At 42.7% G+C, this 27957-nt stretch overlaps 1 protein-coding gene across 1 annotated transcript; it reads left to right on the top strand.

Moving 5' to 3' along the window:
• The first annotated feature begins 2289 nt into the window (after positions 1–2289).
• LOC129557470 (kynurenine/alpha-aminoadipate aminotransferase, mitochondrial) lies at positions 2290–27957 on the top strand. Its single transcript, XM_055428015.2, has 13 exons — positions 2290–2725; positions 3285–3453; positions 4769–4901; positions 7964–8038; positions 9826–10035; positions 11105–11170; positions 12195–12277; positions 12700–12796; positions 14014–14075; positions 14343–14407; positions 19621–19727; positions 24928–25029; positions 25961–27957. The coding sequence occupies exons 1-13, from the start codon at positions 2659–2661 to the stop codon at positions 26000–26002; spliced, it is 1278 nt and encodes a 425-aa protein (XP_055283990.1). The 5' UTR covers positions 2290–2658; the 3' UTR covers positions 26003–27957.

The following is a 27957-nucleotide window of genomic DNA, read 5'->3' as shown; positions in this document are numbered from 1 at the left end:
CCCACTTCTTGGCCTATATCTGGAGAAAACTCCAATTCAAAAAGATACATGCACCTCACTGTTCATTCCAGCACTACTGTCAATAGACAAGGCATTGAAGCAACCTAAATGTCTGCTGACAGATGAACTGATAAAAAAGGTACGGTACAGATTGTTCAGCCATAAAAAAAGAATGAAATACTGCCATTTGCAGCAACATGGGTAGATTCAGAGATTATGATATTAAGTGAGTCAGACACAGAAAGACAAACATTATATGATAAACTTATAAGGAATCTTATTTTAAAAAAAAGATACAAATGCACTTATATGTAAAATAGGAACAGACTCATAGACATAGAACATAAACTTGTGCTTACCAAAGTCAATGGGAGGAGAAGGGAGGGAGAAGTTAAATTAGGAGCTTGGATTAAAATAAACAAAGTATGTTATATATAAAATAGATAAGTTCCAACTGTATAGCACAGGAATGTATACTCAATATCGTTTAATAATGTATAATGGGAAAAATCTGAAAAAGAATATAGCTGTTTAATTGAATCACATTGCTGTACACTTGAAACTACACATTACAAATTAACCATACTTCAATTTTTAAAAAGAGACACTTTGGAGTCCTAACCCCTAGTACCCAGGAGTGTGACTTTATTTGAACACAAAGTCCTTACGGAGGTAACCAGGTTAACACAAGGTGATGAAGGTGAGCCCTGGTCTAATGAGACTGGTGTCCTTATAAGGAGTTTGACAGCAGGGGCGTGCACACACAGGGAGACGCCATGTGCAGATGAAGGCCTACATCACGGTGATGCAGCCACAGATAAGGAATGTTCAAACATACCAGCACACCACCAGCACCTAGGAGAGAGGCCTGGAACAGATGCTGGGTCACAGGTCTCAGAGAGAACCATGCCTGCCGATGCCTTCACCCTGTACTTCCAGCCTCCAGACCTGTCCTCTGTCTCCATCCTCACTTTAAACAACATACAGCTTCCAGCACAGAGGACGCACTCAACAAATGTTTAGAGAATGACAGGGTCAGAACACCTGGACTTTTAATTCATTTTGTACCCAAGAGTCCAAAAGGCAGCCTGAGCTGCGAACCTTGATCACACATTCCACAGCCTCAGGAGAGTTCCTCCTGCGGTGGCTCCTGACAATTTCAAAATCTGGTCTCTTTGATTTTCTGTTCTGTTCTGTTCAGTCGCTCAGTCGTGTCCGACTCTTTGCGACCCCGTGGACTGTAGCCTAACAGGCTTCTCCGTCCATGGGATTCTCCAGGCAAGAATACTGGAGTGGGTTACCGTTTCCTTCTCCAGGGGATCTTCCCGACAGCAACCAATCATTTCTTCAGATTTCAGCTTCTGACCTTCAGGTGAGCTGTCCCTAGTTTAGCCCTTGCCTACCCTTTCCCACCACACTGGCCATTCTCTGCCCTGAATTTCCAAGCACAACCTCAGGTCCCCTGCATTCCAGTATCTGCTCTGATGTGTCACTTCTCTGCCTGTCTCCCTGAACTCAATCATCACCACCTCACAGTGAATCAGCACCCTCAAACTCTCACCTGTCCCACTTCTGCAGCTGAGTGGAAAATTCAGCAGAAAGTGATGAAAGTTCAGAGCCTGCATCTTATGAAGAGAAAGCTCTTTAGTTTTGGCTCCCTTAGTTTTGTTACCATTGATTGGAAATGTGGGTGGGGATTATTGCCATACTTTAAAATATAAAATTCTGTACGTAATCAATACTATAAGCAGCACAGACCTGTACAAGAATATGGCTGCAAAGGCTAATGTTCTCCTTGCCCCAGAACACCAAACACCTTTCACCAAACAGGTTCCTACTGACAAAGGGAAGATGTTTAAGTTTGTATGAAGTATCTAAGGGAATCACACTAATTAAATGTGAGGAGAAAATCCTGAATCTCTAGTAACATCAACATCTCCATTTTATCGCTCCCGGCCAACCGGCCGCTGTCCTGCAGCGCCTCCAGGTCCCAGTTCAAGCTGCTAATGCGGGGCGCCAGCTCCCCACAGTGCCTGCCCCAGGACACAGGACCCAGCTAGCGGGTGCGGCCGGGCCTTGGATTGGAGGGCGGGCCTGGGATTGGAGGGCGGGCCTGGGATTGGAGGGCGGGCCTCGGATTGGAGGGCGGGCCTGGGATTGGAGGGCGGGCCTCGGATTGGAGGGCGGGCCGTCGGGGCGGGGCCGGGATGGAGGCGTGTTCCCGGGCGGGTCGGGGGCTGGGGGCGAGGGCCCGTCTAGAGGCGCGGCCAGGGCGGGGCTGACCTGCACCCGCGGGACGCCGGGGCTCCTCACAGGTCGGAGGCGGAGGCCGGGCGCGGCCCGCAGCCGCGACGCGGGCGGAGGCGTGGTCTCGGGGCGAGAAAGCGGCTGGCGCGGTGGCCGTGGCCCAGGCCGCGTCGCGCAGGGGGAAGGCGCGCGTCGTGCCCTGCGAGTGCACTGTTCCAGGCCCGCCGCCCGCCGGCGGCGTCCTAGCCGGGCCCGAGCGCGGCCTCTCCCGGCCCCGCGCGCCGGAAACCGATCCCCAGGGCAGGCGCCGTTCTCAGGCAGGGGTTCGGCGCCCGGACTGAGGAAGATCCTCGGTCTTCCTAGTCTTCAACCGCCGAAGGAGCCTCTTGCTGCTCCGTTCGGAGACGGAGAATGAATTACGCTCGGTTCATCACCGCCACGAGCGCGGCCAGAAAGCCTTCTACCATCCGAGTCATGAGTGAGTCCGAGCTGCGCCGCTCTCCCATGGGCTGGAAGTGGGGGTGGGGGTCCCCGCAAAGCGGCTCCAGCCTGGGTGAAGCTGGCTCTGCGCAGACTTGGCACAGAAATCGGCCGGAATAGGCACAAGGGCAGTAAATCAGTGACAGAGAGAGGCCAGGCCGCGGTGGGCACGTCCTGGTTAGAGTCCAGGTGCTCTCTGGCACGGGAGTCAGGGTTCAGCACAGCCTGCAGGCGCGTGCAGAGCAGGGAGGGCGGGCACACAGGACAGAGAGGGTGCAGGGAGCCTGGCAGGCAGGGAGGGGCCGAGGGGAGGAGGGTTTCTGTCACCGTGGCCTCTGCTTTCGCTGGGTGATCAGTGCGCCTTCTCAGTGGCACGTGTTGATTGCTCAGGAGGTTGGTCCAGACAAAGTCATCTTCTGTGTTTCTTTCAGACTAGCATTCTATTGCTGGACACCGCTACACTGTAAAGCTTTATTGCCTTCAATGCAGCATACTGACCATCTTTGTTAATGAAAGTCTTTACTGAAAGTGTTTCTTCTCTTCCATATTTGTTGTAGCTGAAATATTGAGCAAGGCACCGAAATCTGTCATCTCCTTGGCAACTGGGGCACCAAACCCCAACACGTTCCCTTTCAAGACTGCTGCTATCACCATAGAAAACGGAAAACCCATCCAATTTAATGAACAGATGATGAAGAGAGCACTGCAGTATTCTCAGAGTGCTGGGTACTGATCTGTAGTTCAGCCGCTAACTTGTGTCGACTCTGTGACCCCATGGACCATAACTCGCCTACCTTCCCTATCCTTCACTATCTCCCAGAGTTTGCTCAAACTCATATCCACTGAGTCGGTGATGCTATCCAACCATCTTATGCTCTGCCTCCCCCTTCTCCTCCTGCCCTCAATCTGATCAGTAGATAATTTAACTTAGTTGGTTCATTTTCATGAGTAATATTCTACAGCCAGCTGATAAAGCATCTTGAGTCTTTTTAAACTGGATATTCAGCATTTAGGAAGGTTTGGGGAAGAGTTTTCAAAGAGTAATTAAGAGCAGCAATGATTCTGACTGCTTAAGATCCCTAGTGACTGACTCTCAACCTTATATGACTAGGAGAGGGAGAAGTTTTTGGAAGTAGGTACGATTTGTGCTCATACTGGAAAAAAATGCAGAGTGAAAATAGATAGGTAAAGAAACCAAGATAGGAGAAAGGAGGAGAGGATGACGCAGGAAGCAGACATTTTAGGTCCTGAGAAAAAGTTTTAATGATTATGTTTCCATGCTAATCAGGCAGCTATGGAAATGTGTTGCCTACAGTTCAGATGTATTTAATTTCATAAAGGCAAATGGAACAAATATTCTAAGGCTTTCCTTAGCTGGTCTTCTTCCACTGATGAAGGGTAACTTACAGATGTCTATTAATTATATTTTATTAGTCCATTGCTTTGTGATGAAAGAATAATGCATGTTAGGTACACAGCAGTCATATATAACGTATGCCTAGAACACACCTGCCAATGCAGGAGACATAAGAGATGCACGTTCAATCCTGGGGTTAGGAAGATCCCCTACAGAAAAAAATGACAACCCACTCCAGTATTCTTGCAAGCATATCCCATGGACAGAGAAGCCTGGCGAGCTACAGTTCATGGTGTTGGAAAGAGTAGGACACAACTGAGCAACTAACACATACAAGCTTTTCTTTCCATGAGCTTCAGGTATCTTACAAAATCTCCCTAAGGAAAACAAAAAGTCAGTAACATAGTGAATGCTCTAATGAAAAAGAAAAACTATAGGTTTTGGAATAAGCTTTAGATTCAAGTCTCAACTCATTTAACAACCAGCTGATTAATTTTTGTGAATTTCTTACTCTGTAAGTTTGTTGCTTTGTATTTTAAGTAAAGATAGTAATATCAGCGAAAGGCATTCAAAGATTTTTAAATTGAATATATCAAGTGCCTGGTGTGAAGTCACCATTTAGTTGCTGTCTACTATTATTCTGATTTTCACTACTGTCAATTTTTAAATGCATTTATGCTTTAGAATCCCAGAGCTGTTATCCTGGCTAAAACAGTTACAAGTAAAATTGCACAATCCGCCAACCATCCATTATGCACCCAGCCAAGGACAGATGGACATGTGTGTCACATGTGGCAGCCAAGAAGGTCTCTGTAAGGTAAGACGAGGGGAAGGGCACCCTTGGCAAGAATCTGACATGTGCACCCATACAGCCATCTCTCCCTTAACCACAGAGCAGCATGTTTTGTGGGATACCAAGTATTCACTAGAATCATAAGTAGGACTTGAAGACATTCACCAACCTGATTTCTCGTACACAGAGAGCCCAGAGCTCTGAGTCCTTAGGACAAGCTTCCCTGCAGCTTAGTGAGCACGGATCAGTTTTATGTGGCTCGGAGATTCAGGCCACGTTGAGTTAGGCTGTGGTTATGTCCGTATGACTTTTTAATTCCTCAAGGGTGTGTCCTGAGCCTCCTGAGATGAGGCCTCACCCCTTTGTGCGTCTGCTGATGTCATCGTCTGTACCAGCTGCCTCTTGTGCCCCGGCTCCCTCTTGGCTGTGCGCCTCCAGATCTAAGGCTACGTCTGGTCTGTGGCTGACCTCTCCTCTGGGAGAGTCTTCTCTCTGTCTCTCTCTGTCGGTCTCTCTCTCTGCGTCTCTCCTGGATTCCAGGAAGTCCACAGAGATGGTCACCACTGGGTATGCCCATTAAAGAGACTGTGTGTACAGTTCTCAGTTTCATATAGCTTTTATTTTTCTTTTTCTTGAATAATTAGTCCTGGATAAGGAGATTCTGTATTAGTCTGCACATCTAGCTTACAGTATGACTCTTGTTTATATCAAAACAGAGTAGTTTTCTTGTTCCTCTTATGTAAATGTGAAACCTATAATCTGGTTACTTTTAGAGAATTTTAATTAAATTATTATTATAGAATAATGTATTGAAGTAATAACGCTTTAAAACCTCCTCCCTGTTTTAGGACTTAATAGGACAAACACAAGAATAAGCTGCTATTTGAAGTTTGTTTGTTTCTTTTTTTGAAGAGAAATATTTGTGATGCCCCAGACCAGTAAGAATAAAGTTCTTTTCAGTGAAATACCTTTCCTAGAAAGGTACACCATGAGCCTTTTTTCCCCCCACAAAAGATGTTCTGGAAAGTTTCTTCTTTGTCTGTCTCAACATCAGTCATATCAAAGAGGAAGACAGCACACGTGGCCAAAAACATCAGTAACTCACTGGCTCACAGCCATGCAGTTACAGAGGCCTCCTGGGAAACTGGTTTAACATTTCTTCCACTTTGCTCTCCAGGATAAAGATAATTTTAGGTGCACAAATCTCAAATAATAAACAGCATTCACTCCTCATTTAGGATATTGGACTCTGTCATGTCCCCTTACCAAGACAGGAAATGTTGGTCATGAGGTTTTCATCTGATCCATGGACTATACATGGATTTGCTTGGTCCTTGGAGGGCCTGTAAAATGTAAATCAACTAACTTGTGAGAGGAGGACTGTGTTTGTCATAAAATGCCTAAAGCTCATAAGGAATAGTAAATGGAATATCCCAGGCCAAATCGGGAAAGCAAAGTCAGATATTCTGCCTCAATGGATACTGGCCATGATGTTTATCAAGAGCTCTAGGTTGTTAAAATGACACAGACGAGAGGCTTGACCTGGGGATGATGAAACATCCCAGGGTAGGAAAGGATGGTTCTGTGCCTTGTGTAAGATTAGTTGGAACGGACCCCTCTGAATCAGGCAGGGAAATCTTTGTCTGGCTCTGCTGATGTCCTGAGGCATCACACTGTCCTCAAGATCCGCTCTGATTTGCAGGCCTGGTCTCCCTTGACCTCCGCGTCTCCTGAGCCCTTGCTGAAACCGTCCTTTCTGGAACACTCCTCCGACCTTGCCCTGCCCACCCTAAAGTGTCCATGGTTCACAGGAGCCCCGCAAGACTGGGCCTCAGACCTCTTCCCTTCCTGCACACAGCTCCCCTGGGCATCACGCCAGGTGACCCTGCCCACGCCTCCATCGCCAGGCGCCCTCCACATCCACGTGTCCACCGCCCCCACTGGCCTCACCCCAGGCTGTTTCAGCGGCACCTCACACCAAAACACACTCAGCTGCTTCTCCCTCAGAAACAGACAATACTGGGGGTGGTGTCCATGAATGACGCCCGTCCCATCACCTCCTTACTGTCCAGCCAGAAGTCCAGAGGCCCCTCCTTCCCCACTTCCCTCAGCCCACACGTATGTCCCTTGCCCCTGGTTTCCCAGATGCCCCTCACCTCTCTTCAGTTCCACCACCACCCCCCCATCCAGACCACCCTTGCCTTTCCCTGGGACTGCAGCAAAAACCTCCCAAGCGAGCCGAAAATCTTCCCAGACCTGTATTCTCACCCCTCTCTGATACTTTGATTTTGCAGCCAGAATGACCTTCTCAAATGCCGGTCTGCTCTCATGACTCCTGGGTCCCGCCCTCTACTTAAAACTCTCGCTGGCTCGCTGCTCCAAAGGCCTCCATGGGATGCTGTCTGCCCACTTCCTTCTGACCTCCCTCCACTCTGCTCTTCACACTCCACCTCGAGCCGCAGGATTCTTTCGGTTTCTCAAATGTGTGCCTGTCGTCACCTCTTCCCCAACTCCTCGCTTCCTCAAGGAAGCCTTCCCTGAATACCCCAAGTCTGCTGAGTGCCCCAGTCCTCCTACAGCGAGCACCTGGAACACGGGCATCACGCAGTAGCGCTTCTCACTGATTCACAGGCATGCTTACCTGAGTGGTGCCGAGCTCAGTGCTCCAGCACCTTCATGAGGGTCAAACCATCCCGTATAACCTCCACCTTCTCTCCATCCATTACACAGGCCCGGCTTAAACAGAGTCCAACTTCTCAAAGAAAGCGTAAATGTGTTTAGGATCCAAATCAGTTCTGTTATTTTTCAGTGTAGAAGTTGAGAACAAAACCGACCCTTGTCTGATTGTATACGTAGAGCTTCAGTGGAACTCAGCTTACACGCTGTCTATGGCTGCGTTCTCACCACGAGGCAGAGATGGGTGGTGGCAATGCAGACACCGGGGCCCACAGAACACGTTCCATCTGGCATTTATGGAAAACTTGCCAACTCCTACTCTGGAACCCTAGTGAGCTCAAAATAAAGTTGTGGGGGGTTCTATGAATGTAAATCATACTCTCCAAGCTGACCTGTGCTTCTCTTGTTAGGTGTTTGAAATGATCGTTAATCCTGGAGATAACATCCTTGTTAATGAACCTATTTATTCAGGAACAATTCATGCTGTGAGTACATATTCTTACAAAAGGCAACTCTTTTTTACAGTAAATAAGGAGAAAGCACTGCGCCTTTAAAATTATCTGCCCACTGAAAAATACAATAGCATCTTTTTTTCGTAAAGAAGAGAAGTTTTAGTATAAGGAAACTATGCTAAACATACCCTCTGATTTATACATTTCTTTGGACAAAATCTAAATGTAGATGTGCTAATATTCAGTCAGGCAAAATCATGTCCCATTTTCTTAGTTTTTCACTTGAAATGCCTCTTAATGTACAAAGACATTTTCCATTACTGTCTATAATCATATGTCTAAGACAAATCATATGTCAGTGTAATATAACTAAAGCTATCAGTATGACCAGGACTTTCATACTTGTGTTTATTATTAAACTCTAGACCCAGAAAAAGGAGATGGATCACCTGCTCTGCTGGGCCCTGGTCAGAACTCAGCACTGTCTGGGACACAGTACTTTGGGGTTGATGTGAACACAGTCAGAGAAGCAACCAAAGTCACAAAGAATTGGAAATGAGACCATACGTCGAATGCTTTTAGGAACCATCCTCTTCTCCGCAGAAAGAGGAGATCCATGGGGACATGAGGATTGTCCTCAACCCCATTAAAGTTAGCCGTGTCACAGAGGAGTTAGATTTGGCAGAACTGGAACCAAAGTGTGGAAGCAATTTCAACTCAGTGTACCAACTTTCTAACCATCAGTCTTACCCACTCTCTGAAGAATAAAGCAGGCCCATCACTACAGGCGCTCAAAGAAAGCAGCCAGACACAAAAGAACAAATATTGTATGATTCCCCTTATACAAAATATATAAAACAAGCAAATTCATAGACACCAGAAGTTGATTAGAGGTGACCACGGACTGGGGAGGGGAAAATGGGGAGCTGTTGCTTAGTGGGTATAGGGTTTCTGTTTGGAGTGATGAAATGATTCTGGAATTGATAGTGTCATGAGATGCACACATTGTGAACACAGTTATTGCCACTGAATCACACACTTTAGAAAGGCACAGTTTTTAGTAATACATATTTTACCACAACTTTAAAAACCAAAATAAAATAATTCCCTTTTCTTCATGATTGGAGACTGATTATTCTTTACGTTCCTAAACTGTACATATAAAACTTGCACCCATGTAAATAGCTGGATGCACACGCACTGTCACATGCCCAAACAGAGATCTGTGCCAGACTCTGAGGGATTAGGCTGAAGTTCCATGTGCAAGACTTCTATAAAACTATGTATGTGAACAAGGCCACTACTTTTGACTTCAGCCTCTGCAGTCGGTACAGTATTGAAATACTTGCACACCCCTTGCGGAGCCATGGCCCTGATGCTCCTTGGTGCCCCAGCACCACCCTGGCCCCCCGACCCCTCTCCTGAGGCCGCCCTGAGCCCCCACAGTGCAGCGCTAATGCTGGCATGGCAGGGGGTCTCCAGGGCCCCATCCCACCCTGCTCTGTGTCTGTTGCCCCCAGGCTACACCACTTGTCCAATATTCTGAGTATCACCTCTGCTTATAACTTTTTATGTATTAGCATCACAGGTGCTTTCTAAGATTGATTTCCTTTCTCAAAATCATTCTCTAATAAACACCTATTTTATGAACCAGTTCTAATCATAATTGTGAAGATAATGCAGTGTGGGCATAGAGCTGAGGGAAGGTTTGCATTTAAGGGTGTAAATGGTAACATTCTCCTTAGTGTAAGAACCCTTGACACGGATATTTTGTAATCATGTCTCAATCTTAGATTTACTTTTCTCTGTGTATTTGACAGCTGCAACCCCTGGGCTGCAACATGATTAATATTTCCAGTGATGAGCACGGGATTATTCCAGACTCCCTCAGAGAAATACTTTCCAAATGGAAACCAGAAGATTCAAAGGACCCCGAGAAAAACACCCCCAAATTTCTTTACACTGTCCCAAATGGCAACAACCCTGCTGGGAACTCATTAACAGCTGAGCGCAAAAGGGAAATCTATGAGGTATTTTCAAGAAGGTGTTATGTGCGTGTGTTCTTGTTTCCTTCTGACTCTTTAGAAGAGTGCTCCCAAATTCCTTCTCTGCTTAGCCTCTTCCTGTCAAGGAAGATGATTTTTAATAAAAAGAAGCCATCTATGCCAGGGTCGCCACAAATTTAAACACAAGAAAGAAATTACTACAGTCTGGTTGATGATGATATAGTCCTTCCCCTTTAATTGATATTTTCACTGAAAGAGATGCTTTTCTTGCTGTGATGTACACTCACCTCTTACACCCTTTTTTCTGTCTGCCCCTCATCTCCCACCTCCAATCCATCCCGTGGCCCCCACCAGCCACATTACCCAAACCCACCTCAGCCACCCTCCCCCCCTGACCCTGGGACTCCTTGGTGAAGCTCCTCCCCACACACACACACCCATCCCCCAGCGCCGGCCCCACCACCAGTCACTGAAACCCTTCCTAGGCAAGTGTGGATCGACAGCCCCTCCTCAATCCGCTTCCCCACCAACACGGAAAATAAAAGTCCCTCACCTGCCGCATGCAATGATGGAACCTGGGCCTCTGTGTAAGCTTAGGGTCTCTCATATCCTTCCTTCTGTCCCTTAAACATCTATGCCTTCTAGAAACTTCTATCCCTAAAACACACCTAGTATTTTCTGACTCCAGGGCCACTGCTCTCTGCTCTCTCAGTCTAAACATCTTCTCCCCCAGCATCTGCAAAACTGATCCTTCCAGTCAGCCTGAGCTCCCCTGGAGCTTCCCTGTCTCTCTCTCTCTCTCTCTCAAACATCAGCCTCTTCAACCACCTGCCGGGCCCTCAGAACCTCCCACCTAATCCTGCACTGGTCACTATCTAGGAGCTCAGGTTCTGTCTTTACCACGAGAATGTAAGTTCTGTGCGGACAGAGCCTTTAGGGCTGGTTCGCCCTCCTAGGACAGCGGGGACTCAGCAGCTGCTGGGACGAATGAATGAGTGACTGGATGAGTACAAAGAACTCTGACTGATTCCAAGTGATTTTCATCTTAGCTCTTAACTTTAACTTTACTCTTACTTTATTTAACGTGTTTTAGCTCGCAAGACAATATGACTTCCTCATCATAGAAGATGATCCTTACTATTTTATGCAGTTCAACCAGGTAAGTGATGGTGTCAACTCAGCCCACAATCAGAAGATGAGGTGTTGTTAATGCACCTGATCGGATATTAGCCTGGCTGCTGAATATTTTCATCTGTGGTATTACTGCTTATTCCAGAAATTCCCTACTTTTAGAACAGTGGCTGGCTCTGTGCCAGGCACATGGAGGAAGACATGGGTCCTTTTGACTCCAAATCCAGATGGTAGCTTCTTAAACATTGTACCAGGGATGTGGAGTGGGTGTCTCCTGGGGTGTCAGCCTCAGTCTCTCAGGGGAGGCTGATGGGCTGCAGGACTTGGGAGCTGTGTTCAGAGAGAAGGCGGAGGCCTGTGCTCAGTCAGTGATGTAACTGTGAGCAGAGGGGGGCGTTCCTAGCATCATGCTCCCTGCATGCCATCCCTGTCGCATAGGGACGGGAATGCACCTGCACCATAAAGGGCTTCTAGATCCTTCCCCAGTGTCCATGTGCACCCTGTCCCCGAGCATCGTTCCCAGGAGACAACAGCAGTGGCACAGACTCCAACGCCCGGTTCCTCAAAATCTAACACTAGAATTGCTCTCAGGGCTGCAAAGAACAGACACATGGATTCAGCCCCCACTACAAATCTACTGAAAAGAAGCACAACTCTTGGCTTTTTATCTATTTGCTGACAATCATGTCTGCCTGCCACCCACCCTAAACACGACCATGGCCCCCTTCCCTGTGGGCCTCTACTTTGACATAAGTGTGGAAGGTTCAGCATTGCAAGCTGACTACATGGCTCATCTTCATTTATACTTTTTCAGGGTTTCTAGCTGTTCTAAGGGTCAGCATTCCCTTTCTAAACAGCCCTGCATGCTTATGACCCTCTTTGTTGTGGTCTTTTCCAAACTAGTTTTCCTGGACTCCTTCCTGGAAAACTGTTCATCCTGGATCTCAAGCCTTGGGACAAGGAGGTCCTATGTGAAGTTTCCCCACTCTCTGCACAAAGTAGGGATACAGCCTCTAACAGATATAAATACTGTATTTATCTTCCATTTCAAGCCCTGGGCACCTACATTTCTCTCCATGGACGTGGATGGGCGTGTCATCCGAGCTGACTCTTTTTCCAAAGTCCTGTCCTCAGGGTAAGGCCTTGGCTCTGCCTTCAAGCTGCAGATAAAGGTGACAGGGGCTGCCGCTCAGCATATTTAGTGCAGACAGTTCTTCTCACTTAAGATGTTTAAGATGCTTCTCACTTAAGATACACTCACCTTAACACATCTGTTTGATTATTACTAACAGATTTTCTCCCAATCCATCCCCACTGGTCAAAGATCCTTGACCATTAAGCTATACCTGTAAGAGGACTGGTCATGTTTGGGTGCATGTACAGAAGAATTTTAAAATTTCTCGTCAGATATGCATTCTATTTTAAGTGTACAATTAAGTTTAAATGTGTACTTTAAATAAGAAATAGTTTTACTAGAAGTGTTAACTGTCACGAAATCAGTAACTTGGTATTAATTGATAATGTACGATTGTTAATGTGCCTTTTCGTTTTGAGCAGGTTGAGAATAGGGTTTATAACTGGTCCAAAGCCCTTGATTGAGAGAATTGTTTTACACATACAAGTTTCAACAATGCACCCAAGCACTTTTGCTCAGGTAAGGACAGTTTATGAAATATGAATTTTTTGAATCAGATCATAAAAGAAATAGATGTTGGCAAATAAGTCAGAGTGAGGTGTCCCCGAGAGATATCAGTGACTGCATTTCTAGCTCCACATGGACTAGCTAGATAGCACATATTTGCTCTAAAAGGCAAAAGATGTGAATGGACCTGATGCTGTTTCAAGTGTAGACCAAGCCCCTTGAGAGTCAGAGATCTTATTCATCTTGTGTCCTGGCATCTAGCCCAGGAACCCCATAAAAACAGTGTTAGACTCAACAGGACGGAAGGGCTTTGGTGAAGTAACACACAGTTAGCTCCATTGTCCTGGAGTCTAAGAGCAAGGGATCCAAACCTGCTAGTGGCCAGATATCTGCCTGCACTGCCCATGTGCTAACCTCCCTATAGACACCAGCTGGAGTGTATTTAAATCAAAAGACAGTAAAATTATTTTTGGAGATTGTATAAATTTCTTCACAAGCTTTGAGAAATGATTGGACCCATCCCTAAGGCAACCTTGAAAATCAAACCTTAAAGTCAGAACTGCTACCTATGAAAGCCAAAAGGGTAGTTTATGTAAAATGGACATTTGTTTGATATTATATATTCCACAAAATATAGATACCCACATGTTTTATCACCTTGTGGACTTTTTCCATATTTTCTATATCTGTTATCAATCAAATTTCACTATCCATTTATAACATTTAGAACATCTATTCTGGATAAAAAATCTGGAAATATTGTAAAACTTTATGCATCAGCTGTATGTGTTTTTATACTTAGGCCATCCATGGCAGCATTTATTGGATAGATCTGGGACTGGACAGTCTGATTTGAGTCCAGGCTCTGTGATGAGCTGTGACCTCAGGAAGGCTCACCTCGTGCTTCAGTCTCTTCCTCAGTAGAGTGGAGACAATGATCTGCCTAATAAGGGTATCACAAAGACCAACTGATCTGAAATATTAATATATTCACATGGTACAGCAGTTTCTGACACATAGTGAAAACCATGTAAACGTTTGTTATTTTTAATATTATTGTTGTCACTGTTGTTAATAAACATTGTTATAAGTCACTGGCCCTACAAAGCTTGGTGCAGCTGGGTGCATCTTTTTTAGGATGGTTTGCACATAGTCAAGAGTGATTTGCTTTCATTTTTGGCAAAAACACATTTAGAGTATGAACCTTGTTACTGTCTCATGCCTTTTAGCTCCTGGTATCACAGCTTCTATACCAATGGGGAGAAGAGGGCTTCCTGGCTCACATAGACAGGTACTGTACTTGAGGTTTCATACTTTACATAGAAATGGACTTCATGATATTAATTTTCATTTTTTAATTATTCCAAAATAATGGAAAAACCACAAAGTAGGAAGTTTACCACTGCACAGGTCAAAGAAATATGGTCTATTCCCTCATCAAGAATTCAATATCTTCATCACGATATAAAATAGATTCTTGTAGACTGGACCTTCAGAGCCTTTTGGTTTCTGCAATCAGTATAGCAAACACATATTTTTCATTGTTTTCTTCCTCTAGGGTTATTGATTTCTACCGGAAACAGAGGGATGCATTGCTGGCAGCAGCAGACAAGTGGTTAAGTGGTGAGTGGAACATACATCCTATCCTGGGATGAGCAGTAGTCCTTGTATGAGTGAATGATACCACAGAGTATTGTTAATAATCCTGGGGAAGGAAACAGGGTCCAGAAGTATTCTTGACAAGAAAACGTTACCCTATGAATAATCTTAGTAGTAATAACACAAAGAAATAAAGGAAAACATTAGAATGACAAAGACTCTTCAAGAAAATTAGAGATAACAAAGGAACATTTCATGCAAAGATGGGCACAATAAAGGACAGAAATGGTAAAAACCTAACAGAAGCAGAAGAAATTGATAAGAGGTGGTATGAACTTTACAAAAAAGGTCTTAATCACCTGGATAACCACTATGGTGTGGTCACTAACCTAGAGTCAGACATCCTGGAATGTGAAGACAAGTGGACCTTAGGAAAAATCACTATGAACAAAGTAGTAGTGGTGATAGAATTCCAGCCAAGCTATTTCAAATCCTAAAAGATGATGCCGTTAAAGTGCTGCACTCAATATGCCAGCAAATTTGGAAAACTCAGCAGTGGCCACAGGACTGGAAAAGGTCAGTTTTCATTCCAATCCCAAAGAGAGGCAATGCCACAGGATGTTCAAACTACCACACAATTTTGCTCATTTCACATGATAGCAAGGTAATGCTCAAAATCCTTCAGCTAGCCTTCAGCAGTGCATGAACCAAGAACTTCCAGATGTGCAAGCTGAATTTAGAAAAGGCAGAGGAACCAGAGATCAAATTGCCAACATCCACTGGATCATAGAAAAAGCAAGGGAATTGCAGAAAAACATATACTTTTCCTTCACTGACTATGCTAACGTCTTTGACTCTGTGGATCACAACAAACTGTGGAAAATTCTTAAAGAGATGGGAATACCAGACCACCTTACCTGCCTCCTGATAAACCTTTAGGCATGTCAAGAAGCAACAGTTAGAACCAGACATGGAATAACGGACTGTTTCAAAATTGGAAAAGGAGTATGTAAAGGCTGTGTATTGTCACCCTGCTTATTTAACTTATATGCAGAGTACATCATGAGAAATGCTGGACTGGATAAGGCACAAGCTGGAATCAAGATTGCCAGGAGTAATATCAATAACCGCAGCAGATGATGCCACCTTAATGGAAGAAAGTCAAGAACTAAAAAGCCTCTTCATGAAGGTGAAAGAGGAGAATGGACAAGCTGGCTTAAAACTCAACATTCAGAAAACTAAGATCATGGTATCTTGTCCCATCACTTCATGACAAATAGACGGGAAAAGAATGAAAACAGTGACAGACTTTATTTTCTTGGGTTGCAAAATCACTGTGGGTGGTGAATGCAGCTATAAAATTAAAAGATGCTTGCTCGTTGGAAGAAAAGTTATGACAAACCTCACTTTGACAAAGCTGGACAGCATATGAAAAACCAGACTTCACTTTGCTAAGAAAGGTCCATTTAGTCAAAGCTATGGTTTTTCCATAGCTCTTCCACAGGACTGGAAAAGGTCAGTTTTCATTCCAATCCCAAAGAAAGGCAGTGCCAAAGATGCTCAAACTACTGCACAATTGCACTAATCTCACACGCTAGTAAAGTCATGATCAAAATTCTCCAAGCCAGGCTTCAGCAATATGTGAACCGTGAACTTCCAGATGTTCAAGCTGGTTTTAGAAAAGGCAGAGGAACCAGAGATCAAATTGCCAACATCCGCTGGATCATGGAAAAAGCAAGAGAGTTCCAGAAAAACATCTGCTTTATTGACTATGCCAAAGCCTTTGACTGTGTGGATCACGATAAACTGTGGAAAATTCTGAAAGAGGTGGGAATACCAGACCCCCTGACCTGCCTCTTGAGAAACCTGTATCCAGGTCAGGAAACAACAGTTAGAACTGGACATGGAACAACAGACTGGTTCCAGATAGGAAAAGGAGTATGTCAAGGCTGTATATTGTCACCCTGCTTATTTCACTTATATGCAGAGTACATCATGAGGAACACTGGGCTGGAAGAAGCACAAGCTGGTATCAAGATTGCTAGGAGAAATATCAATAACCTCACATATGCAGATGACACCACCCTTATGGCAGAAAGTGAAGAGGAACTAAAAAGCCTCTTGATGAAAGTGAAAGAGGACAGTGAAAAAGTTGGCTTAAAGCTCATCATTCAGAAAACTAAGATCATGTCATCTGGTCCCATCACTTCATGGGAAATAGATGGGGAAACAGTGGAAACAGTGTCAGACTTTATATTTGGGGGCTCCAAAATCACTGCTGATGCTGATTGCAGCCATGAAATTAAAAGACACTTACTTCTTGGAAGCAAAGTTATGACCAACCTAGCCAGCATATTAAAAAGCAGAGACATTACTTTGCCAACAAAGGTCTGTCTGGTCAAGGCTATGGTTGGTTTTTCCAGTGGTCATGTATGGATATGAGAGTTGGACTGTGAAGAAAGCTGAGCAACGAAGAATTGATGCTTTTGAACTGTGGTGTTGGAGAAGACTCTTGAGAGTCCCTTGGACTGCAAGGAGATCCAACAGTCCATTCTAAAGGAGATCAGTCCTGAATATTCATTGGAGGGACTGATTCTAAAGCTGAAACTCCAATACTTTGGCCACCTCATGTGAAGAGTTGACTCATTGGAAAAGACCCTGATGCTGGGAGGGATTGGGGGCAGGAGGAGAAGGGGACAACAGAGGATGAGATGGCTGGATGGCATCACCGACTCGATGGACATGAGTTTAGGTAAACTCCTAGAGTTGGTTATGGACAGGGAGGCCTGGCATGCTGCAATTCATGGGGTCACAGAGTCGGACATGACTGAGCGACTGAACTGAATGGTTTTTCCAGTAGTCGTGTATGGATGTAATGGACCATAAATAAATCTGAGCACTGAAGAATTGACGCTTTTGATCTGTGGTGTTGTAAAAGACCATTGAGAGTCCCTTGGACTGCAAGGAGATCCAACCAGTCCATCCTAAAGGAAATCAGTCCTGAATATTCATTGGAAGGACTGATGATGAAGCTGAAACTCCAATACTTTGGCCAAGGGATGCGAAGAAATGACTCAATAGAAAAGACCCTGATGCTGGGAAAGATTGAAGGCAGGAGGAGCAGGGGACGACAGAGGATGAGATGGTTGGATGGCATCATCTACTCAATGGACACGAGTCTGAGCAAATTCTGAAAGATAGTGAAGGACAGAAAAGCCTGGCTTGCTGCAGTCCATGGGGTCACAAAGACACAGACACAACTGAGCGACTGAACAACAGCACAAACCTTGACACAACTCTACATATTTCTATATATGAAGTCTATACCTGACTTCAGCAAAGGGTCGGTGGTTTTAAGATAAAAAGATCAATTAGGCTAACAATCAACCAGGAATAACCTACTTAAAGCCAACATCTGTATTGAAAGGTTTTCAAAATTTTGCTCCAAATAGAAGAGGAATTGTGACATAAGCAATATATTCCTTTTCTAACCAGACTCTGTAAAGAAAAAATAGTACTATAGTACAAACTAAATGCAACCTAAGGTGGATTTCTCATTACAGATGATTTGCCTTGTAATTATTAACTTCATTTATCTAATATTTTCTATCACTAATCTGATTTCAGAATGGTTTAGATTTAGTTGTCTATTAACGAAGAAAGTAAAATGAATTGCATGACTTTAATTATACCACTGAAAATGCCTTTGGCAAGAATAATAGTAAATACAACGTATCAATTTGTTGTTTCCATCATATCTGCTTCCCTGTGAAGTCTTATCTTTATGATAACAGTACTATTGTATCACTTCTATCGTGTTGAAAAAAAGGTTTTAATCCTCATCCATGTTTTTTTTTTTTCTTTTTCCTAAAGAGTAATGACTAAAATCAAAGTAACTCTTGTTCCCTCTTGGTTTCTCTATGCTTACATTCAATGAAACAAAGCCTACAAATATACAGAATTCCTGAATTTTCAGTTCAATTCAGTCGCTCAGTGGTGTCCAACTCTTTGGGACCCCATGAATCACAGCCCACCAGACTTCCCTGTCCATCACCAACTCCCAGAGTTTACTCAAACTCATGTCCATCGAGTCGGTGATGCCATCCAGCCATCTCATTCTCTGTCGTCCCCTTCTCCTCCTGCCCCCAATCCCTCCCAGCATCAGTCTTTTCCAGTGAGTCAACTCTTCACATGAGGTGGCCAAAGTATTGGAGTTTCAGCTTTAGCATCAGTCCTTCCAATGAACACCCAGGACTCATCTCCTTTAGAATGGACTGGTTGGATCTCCTTGCAGTAAAAGGGACTCTCAAGAGTCTTCTCCAACACCACAATTCAAAAGCATCAATTCTTCAGCGATAAGCTTTCTTCACAGTCCAACTCTCACATCCATACATGACCACTGGAAAAACCATAGCCTTGACTAGGCGGACCTTTATTGGCAAAGTAATGTCTCTGCTTTTTAATATGCTGTCTAGGTTGGTCATAACTTTCCTTCCAAGGAGTAAGCGTCTTTTAATTTCATGGCTGCAATCAGCATCCGCAGTGATTTTGGAGCCCCCCAAAAATAAATTTCCTAAATTTTAAGTACTTCTTAATTGTGCTTGCATGCTGAGTTGCTAAGTCATGTTCAACTCTTTGGTACTCCATGGACATGGGATTTCCCAGGCAAGAATACTGGCAGTGGTTGCTATTTCCTTCTCCAGGGGATCTTCCCAACCCAAGAAATCGAATTTGCATCTCCTGCATTGACAGATGGATTCTTTATCACTGAGCTACCTGGGAAGCCCATACTTCTTAATTATTAATACATTCTGATTAAGAAAAAAATTCATTGGACTTCTGAACAACTATATAAATGATAGGATTTATTGAAACACTAGAAGACTCTAGAAAGAGTTGAGGAATCCTCTCCTAAAATTAAAAGCGTGTCTTAGGGGCAGCTCTAAGGAAGGGAGGTGGGCATGACACTGGAGTTCCTGAATGGCCCTGAGACCCACTAAAATCTTAAATATACATGAGTGCCCTCTCTCCCTTTCAAACGTTCCCCTTGCTTTTTGAAATAAAACTGTAAAACTCATTTTCTGGACTCATAAAACTGTTTTTTTAAAAATGCTATCCGCAAGGGAACGTTTTTGGAAATACTAGTTTACAGTTACTGCAGTACGTCATTGAAGCAATATAGTTGACATCATCAACATTGGCCTTAGGAAATATTTTTTCTCTTCTTCTCTTTGTAGGTTTGGCAGAATGGCATGTTCCTACTGCAGGAATGTTTCTATGGGTTAAAATTAAGGGCATTCATGATGTAAGAAAGTTGATTGAAGAAAAAGCCTTTAAGAAAGAGGTAAAACGGGGTGAGGGAGGAAGCTATACTTTTTCTATAAGGTAATATCTTAACAAAAACAGTGAGAGATGTTTGTCGCTGCCCACCAGCTCAAGGATGGTTTTGTGTATCAGTTACGATATCTTATTATTAAGATCATAATAGATTGGGGGGGCTGTTTTTTAATATTTACTTATTTACTTGGCTGCACCAGTCTTAGTTTCAGCATTAAAAACTTCACTGTGGCATGTGTAATCTAGTTCCCCAACCAGAGATCAAACCTAGAGCCTCTGCAAAGTCTGAGCCATGGGACCATCAGGGAAGTCCTGAGATCATGATAGATTTGGGGTTACAGAATTAGTCTCCTGGTCTAAACTAGGGGAAATACAGTCTTTCAGCTCAGCTACTGGTTACCCTAGTGGCTAAGAGCACAGTCTCTGGAGCCACAGTCCTCCTTAGGAGTGAACCCCAGCTCCAGCCCTGCCCTGATATGTGGTGCTTGGTGAGGTGCCCTCACCAAGTCTCATCTGGTAGATGCAGATAATAGGTCTCTGTCCCTCATCAAATTGCCAACATCCGCTGGATCATGGAAAAAGCAAGAGAGTTCCAGAAAAACATCTATTTCTGCTTCATTGAGTATGCCAAAGCCTTTGACTGTGTGAATCACAACACACTGTGGAAAATTCTTCAAGAGATGGGAATACCAGACCACCTGACCTGCCTCTTGAGAAACCTGTATGCAGGTCAGGAAGCAACAGTTAGAACTGGACATGGAACAACAGACTGGTTCCAAATAGGAAAAGGAGTACGTCGAGGTTGTATATTGTCACCCTGCTTATTTAACTTCTATGCAGAGTACATCATGAGGAACGCTGGGCTGGAAGAAATACAAGCTGGAATCAAGATTGCCGGGAGAAATATCAATAACCTCAGATATGCAGATGACACCACCCTGATGGCAGAAAGTGAAGAGGAACTAAAAAGCCTCTTGAAAGTGAAAGAGGAGAGTGAAAAAGTTGGCTTAAAGCTCAACATTCAGAAAACTAAGATCATGGCATCTGATAGATGGGGAAACAGTGGAAACAGCGTCAGACTTCATTTTTGGGGGCTCCAAAATCACTGCGGATGCTGATTGCAGCCATGAAATTAAAAGAAGCTTACTCCTTGGAAGAAAAGTTATGACCAACTTAGATAGCATATTAAAAAGCAGAGACATTACTTTGCCAACCAAGCTCCATCTAGTCAAGCCTATGGTTTTTCCAGTGGTCATGTATGGATGTGAGAGTTGGACTCTGAAGAAAGCTGATTGCTGAAGAATTGATGCTTTTGAATTGTGGTGTTGGAGAAGACTCTTGAGAGTCCCTTGTACTGCAAGGAGATCCAACCAGTCCATTCTAAAGGAGATGAGTCCTGGGTGTTCACTGGAAGGACTGATGCTAAAGCTGAAGCGCCAATACTTTGGCCACCTCATGCGACAAGTTGACTCACTGGAAAAGACTCTGATGCTGGGAGGGATTGGGGGCAGGAGGAGAAGGGGACGACAGAGAATGAGATGGCTGAATGGCATCACCAACTCGATGGAGGTGAGTTTGAGTGAACTCCGGGAGTTGGTGATGTACAGGGAGGCCTGGCGTGCTGTGATTCATGGGGTTGCAAAGAGTCGGACACGACTGAGCGACTGAACTGAACTGTCCCTCTTAGAGTTGCTATGATGATGACAGGCATCAACGTGGAGAAAACACTTAAACTAATGCTTGGAACATCGTAAATGCTAAGTATTGGCCATTACAACATTTAAAGTAGAAAGATTTTTTTTCTGACTATGAAAGTCAAACATATTCACTGTAGCGTCATACTTAATTAAAGCATAATGAAAAATTTTAAATAGCCCATAGTTTTACCACCCATATTTTATTACCATCTGTGATATATTTTCTTGAAGAGTTTGTGTATACCTAGTATTTTGGCTATGAAATTATATTTTAAAGTATAGTTGATTTACAATATTACGTTAGTTTCAGGTGTACACCATATTGATTCAAAATTTTTGAAGGTTAGACTTCATTTAAGTTACTATAAAATATTGTCTATATTCCCTATGCTGTATAATATATCCCTATATCTTATTTATTTTATACACAGTATAAAATACACAGTAGTTTGTACATCTTATTCTTCTACTTCTATATTGCCCCTCCCTGCTTCTCTCTTCCCAATGGTAAACACGAGTTTGTTCTCTATAGGTATGGGTCTGTTTCTCGCTGTTGTATTTCTTTTTTAGATTCTGCATATGAGTGATTGCATGGTATTTCTCTTCTTCTGAATTACTTCACTAGGCATGATACCCTCCAAGTCCATTCGTGTTGTCACAAATGGCAGAACTTTGTTTTCTTCTGAGTGCCAGTGTATATGTGTGCCACATCTTTATTCATTCATGTTTGATGAACACTAGGTTGTTCCTCGGAGAAGGCAATGGCACCCCACTCCAGTACTCTTGCCTGGAAAATCCCATGGCCGGAGGAACCTGGTAGGCTGCAGTCCATGGGGTCACAAAGAGTCGGACACGACTGAGCGACTTCACTTTCACTCTTCTCTTTCATGCATTGGAGAAGGAAATGGCAACCCACTCCAGTGTTCTTGCCTTGAGAATCCCAGGGACGGGGGAGCCTGGTGGGCTTCCATCTATGGGGTCGCACAGAGTCGGACACAACTGAAGCGACTTAGCAGCATCAGGTTGTTCCTTTATCTTGTGTACTGTAAATAATATTGGGGTGCATGTATCTTTTCAAATTAGTGTTTTTGATTTTTCCAGACATATGATTGGATTGGAATTGCTGGATCATATGGTAGCTCTATTTTTAATTTTTTGAGGAACCTCAGTATTGTTTTCCATAGTGGCTGCACCAATTTACTTTTCCACCAACAGTACATGAGGGTTCCCTTTTCTCCACATCCTTGCCAACACTTGTTATTTGTGTTCTTTTTGTTTATAGCCATTCTGACAGGTGTGAGGTGATATCTCATTGTGGTTTTTCTTTGCATTTCTCTGATGATTAGTGATGTTGAGCATCTTCTTATGCATTTGTGGGTGATCCACATTTTTTAATAAATTTTTTAATATGGCTATGCAATTGTTTTAAATGATTAAAATTACACAAAAAAGTTTATATCCTGCTTTTTTACTTAAAATTATCCTGCAAGGGTTTCTTCTGGGTTTTTCTCTCCTTTTATACTTAAATCATAAGTATACTTAGATATACGTCACCTCTCATTCAGGGGCATTGATTACACTGAGAAATCTAAACATTTTTATATGGCTTTCCAATTTACCAAATAAATTATCCTTTCTCTATTAATTCCTTTATCGTATTTGTCACTCTCCTCTAAACACCCAGAGATCTGCTTCTAGTATACCTTTTTTCTTGAAGCAGTGAGTACAAAAGAATAGACTGTTGATATTGGCCAACTCCCATGCTCTAGAGCATAAGAGATGAGGCAGTCTAGAGGTCAGAGCTGGGAACTGACTGACTGGACCTGAGACCAAATCCACTCCCCTGGGAAAATCATTCTCCTTCTCTAACTGTTGTACCTGAGCACAAGACTCATGCTTTATGAATTTTTTAATGCTAATAATGACAGCACATAGTAAAATGCTTAATAAATACTTACATGACCCAAAGAAGTGCATTTTAGTATAATAATCCAATTTTATAACATTTTGTTTGCTTTCTTATCAATGCCATAATCATCTGGAACATTTGATGAATGGCTATTTGTGTGTATCCCTGAGCTAGGAGCTAAGGACACAGACTTCATATTTTATTATAGTTTTTTCAGTCTCCTTCATTTATTCCATATTCCCTGTTGCATGTACTTTTAACTTTTCTAAATAAGCACCAACTTTAAAACCATTCTCTTAGTCTAGATTTTGACCATATTGGAAGGAAATTACTACCACTTCCTCCTTCTCTATAGAAATTTGCTTCTGGCACATTCCAAAAGAGTCCCACAATATTGAGAGATATTATGGTTTTCATTCTAGATGCTTCCCAGGAGGCACTAGTGGTAAAGAACCTGCAGGAGACATGGGTGTGGTCCCTGGGTCAGGAAGATCCCTTGTAGGAGGGCATGACAACCCACTCCAGTGTTCTTGCCTGGAGAATCCCACGGACAGAGGAGCCTGGTGGGCTACTGTCTATGGGGTCACACAGAGTCAGACACGACTGAAGTGAGTTAGCACATTAATCAAGACACAGAACTCATCTTCTGCCTTGAAATCTTCTCCCCAGAATGCCCCAGATCATTTCATTCCCACCTCATCTAACTTCAGCAGAGGGCCCCCATTTACACCATGGAACAACAAGCAGTTACTTGAAACTTTGAATGTCATGATTGTACTAGACAACCATATCAAAGATTTTATTTCTAACTCAGGAGCAATTTTCAAAGACATGGTCTGCAGGCTCCTCTGCTCCTGCCATGAGTCAGAGACCTGGGTTCATGCCACCTTCTTGCTCTGCATTTTTCAACACACAGATCCATGATGACTACACACTGCAGAGGGCATGGTGGGTCACACAGGGAGATGTTCAGGGGACAGGCTGAGAAAGAGCACCAAGACGTCCCCTCTCCTGGCTGGGATTCAAGCACTCAGCCACAGGCATCTAGAAAGAGGCTGGGAACAGTGTTTTCATGGCCAGGAAGCAGCGGACATGTGGTTTAGGGCAGTGAGCTGTCAGCCACAGAGGTCACCAAGTAAAACAGGTGTCCCACCATTTGGACACAATTACTTGACACTTTTATTCCATCATTCTATGTATTAAGTGTTACCACCTCTTTGATCAATTTTCTTTCCACTCGGGGCTTCCACACTCTATATATTCTCCCTGAAGGACTCTTCCCTTACTTTTTGCTTGACCAACATCTACTTATCTTTCAAGTCCCAGCTTAAAGGTCACCTCCAAATTTGATACCTTAAAAAGAGGTTTGGATTTATTTCACTTTTCTAGTTACATTAAATATTTATATACTTTTCCAGTTTCTATGCTTTTAGTTTTGTTTATTGTCAGACATGCAGAATTTTAATACAAATTTATTTTTCTCTTGTGATTTCTTCAATTGCTTTTAAACTTAAAAAGTCTTCCCCCACTCAGGTTAGATTTTCCTTTATTTTTATTGTCCCTTTAATGGAATATCACCCATTTTCCAAAAACTCTCTCAGATATTCATGCTTCCGGGATGTGGTTTCTACATTGATAGTTCAGCTCCTTGCCCCTACTTCAGAGCATCCTTCTCTTCAGCTTCTCCAGAACAGATGGACTTGGTGAGTACCATATTGTCTTTAGAGAAACACTAGATATCAGTTTATTTTTTGTGTTCATTTTGTGAGTTACAGCATTATTTGTTGTCTTCCTTGTTTTCTGAAAAGCGAGAATAATTGGAAAGTCATAAGTTACCATTCAAAGAAATTGCCAAACTTCTTTAGAAAAATGATGAGAGCAAGTTGCAGTTGAATTTTTATTGTCTTCATGAAGTTTTCAGACCTGTTCAACATTGTTTGCAGATTATCAACATGTTGCAAAGAGAAACTCTTTCACTCCTTCATGGAATTAACATGAGCCAAAAGTATAAATTCATTAAGTCATCACTCTCTATCTCTGAAGGAAAAATTCAGCAAAGGTCAAATAAAATAATATTAATGATTAGAGTTAATTGATTAATCACAAAGTCCATCTTCAACCAAGATAACAGGAAGCAAGTTCCTAGGCATTGACTGGTGTGTTGGGAACCCACAGAAGAGCCATACACTGAGACCCAGGAACCGCGAGAAGAGCGTATACATGTCCTTGGAGATGGGGTGTCTCTGGGTGTGCTCTTGATGTACTTGCTTTCTCACATCATTAAATATGCTTTTCATAAGTTATATGTGAATGGAGTTGGACAATTGAAACTATACAGAAGGCATATGCAAGTGAGGGGGTATACACAAAAACCAATTTGTGTTATGTCAGAAAAAGGTGATCTTGAGGGAATAAGAATTTTTAAAAATTTCTGGGACTGTGCTATGCTTCCAGCTTCATATATTAGTGGACATGATGGCGTCTGACTCAGATAAAGCTGAGGTTAAGCCTGACCTTACGTTGTCTGGTCTCAACCGAAAGATGGACTCTCTTTGTTTGAATTTTTAAAGTTATGACAGACTTTTCTTAAATGGCATCCTAATTTTCTTAATTCTTTTCTCTGTTCTATTTTAGGCCTTTCAGAGACTGGCCCAACTTATAAAAGAATCTTTATGAAGAAATCAAACTCTTCATAGCACTCATGCATTTCAGATAAATTATTTCTGTATTTCAGCAAGAAGAAACAATCATTGGTGCTAGATTTACAGATAGGGTTTCACTAAATATGTCGTGCCTGTAAAAAAGTGCCCTTGAACCCATCAGATCTCCAAAATATAAGTCATCCATACCTTTTGATACATATTCAACCTACAGTTAATTTTATCCTGGATTTTATTGTAAAGTACTCTGTATTCACTTTATAATTTCCCATAAATCTTATTTGAAACTGACATTTTATAGTAAATTGTTTATAAGCCAATAACTTAAAAATGGCATATAATGTGAACTTTATCTCTTTTTAAGGATATGTTATGAAAGCTTCCACCTGGAGCAGTAGTAAAAGAATCTGCCCACCAATTCAGGAGACTTCAGGTTCAATCCCTGGGTTGGGAAGATCCCCTGGAGTAGGAAATGGTAACCCACTCCAGTATTCTTACTGGGAAATCCCATGGACAGAGGAGCCTTGCAGGTTACAGTCCATGGGGTCACAAAGAGTCTGACATGACTGAGCACTCACTTACTCAATGAAAGCTTATTGCAAAAGTTGTTAGAATTTGACCATTATGCAAAATATTCAGCAAGAGTATCACAGACATTGTATAATATAAAAATCTCTATAACATGAAATTCCAAAACTAAACATACCTAAAGATGTTTCCCTTCAGAATGGGAGAAAATAATAGCAAATGAAGCAACTGACAAAGAATTAATCTCAAAAATATACAAGCAACTCCTGCAGCTCAATTCCAGAAAAATAAACGACCCAATCAAAAAATGCGCCAAAAAACTAAACAGACATTTCTCCAAAGAAGACATACAGATGGCTAACAAACACATGAAAAGATGCTCAACATCCCTCATAATCAGAGAAATGCAAATCAAAACCACAATGAGGTACCATTTCACGCCAGCCAGAATGGCTGCTATCCAAAAGTCTACAAGGAATAAATGCTGGAGAGGGTGTGGAGAAAAGGGAACCCTCTTACACTGTTGGTGGGAATGCAAACTAGTACAGCCACTATGGGGAGCACTGTGGAGATTCCTTAAGAAACTGGAAAAAGAACTGCCATACGACCCAGCAATCCCACAGCTGGGCATACACACCAAGGAAACCAGAATTGAAAGAGACACATGTACTCCAATGTTCATCACACAACTGTTTATAATAGCAAGGACATGGAAGCAACCTAGATGTCCATCTGCAGACGAATGGATAAGAAAGCTTTGGTACATATACACAATGGAGTATTACTCAGCAATTAAAAAGAATACATTTGAATCAGTTCTAATGAGGTGGATGAAACTGGAGCCTATTATACGGAGTGAAATAAGCCAGAAAGTAAAACACCAATACAGTATACTAATGCATATATATGGAATTTAGAGAGATGGTAATGATAACCCTGTATACGAGACAACTAATCTTCGAATGTATAGGCATAAAGTTGTTTCTATTATTTATATTCTTAATGCTTCTATGAGTAATTCCCATTTTGAGTATTGTTTATTTGAAAGATTTTTCTTGTTGATTATTGTTACCTGATGTTTCCCTTTTTAGAGAAGCTTTTTAAGGCAGCTTTGACTCTGTTGAGCCTCTCGATTTTATCTTTATTTTTATTGCATTAATATCTGGTATGTATTAGTTGCTTTCTTTTCTTTATGATTATTCTGTTTATTTTGCTAACTTTTTAAACTGGCTGTATACTTGTATACTCATTGCTTTTCCTTTTTATGTAAAGTCTACTACATTTAAGGCTTCAGTGGATAATGTTTTCCATACCCCATAGGTTTTAAGACTTCGTATTTTTGTTATCTTTCTATAATGATGTTGTTTTTAAATGCCATGTACTCAGTGAGTGATATAAACACATTGTAAATTTCAGTTTTCTAATAAAAATTTTTGAAAATTA

The sequence above is a fragment of the Moschus berezovskii genome, chromosome 7 (genome assembly GCF_049115385.1).
Source record: "Moschus berezovskii isolate FMDL1 chromosome 7, NW_MosBer_1.0, whole genome shotgun sequence".
Taxonomy (NCBI): Eukaryota; Metazoa; Chordata; class Mammalia; order Artiodactyla; family Moschidae; genus Moschus; species Moschus berezovskii.
Note: the sequence above shows the minus strand (reverse complement) of the source record. Positions and strands in the feature narration are given on the sequence as shown.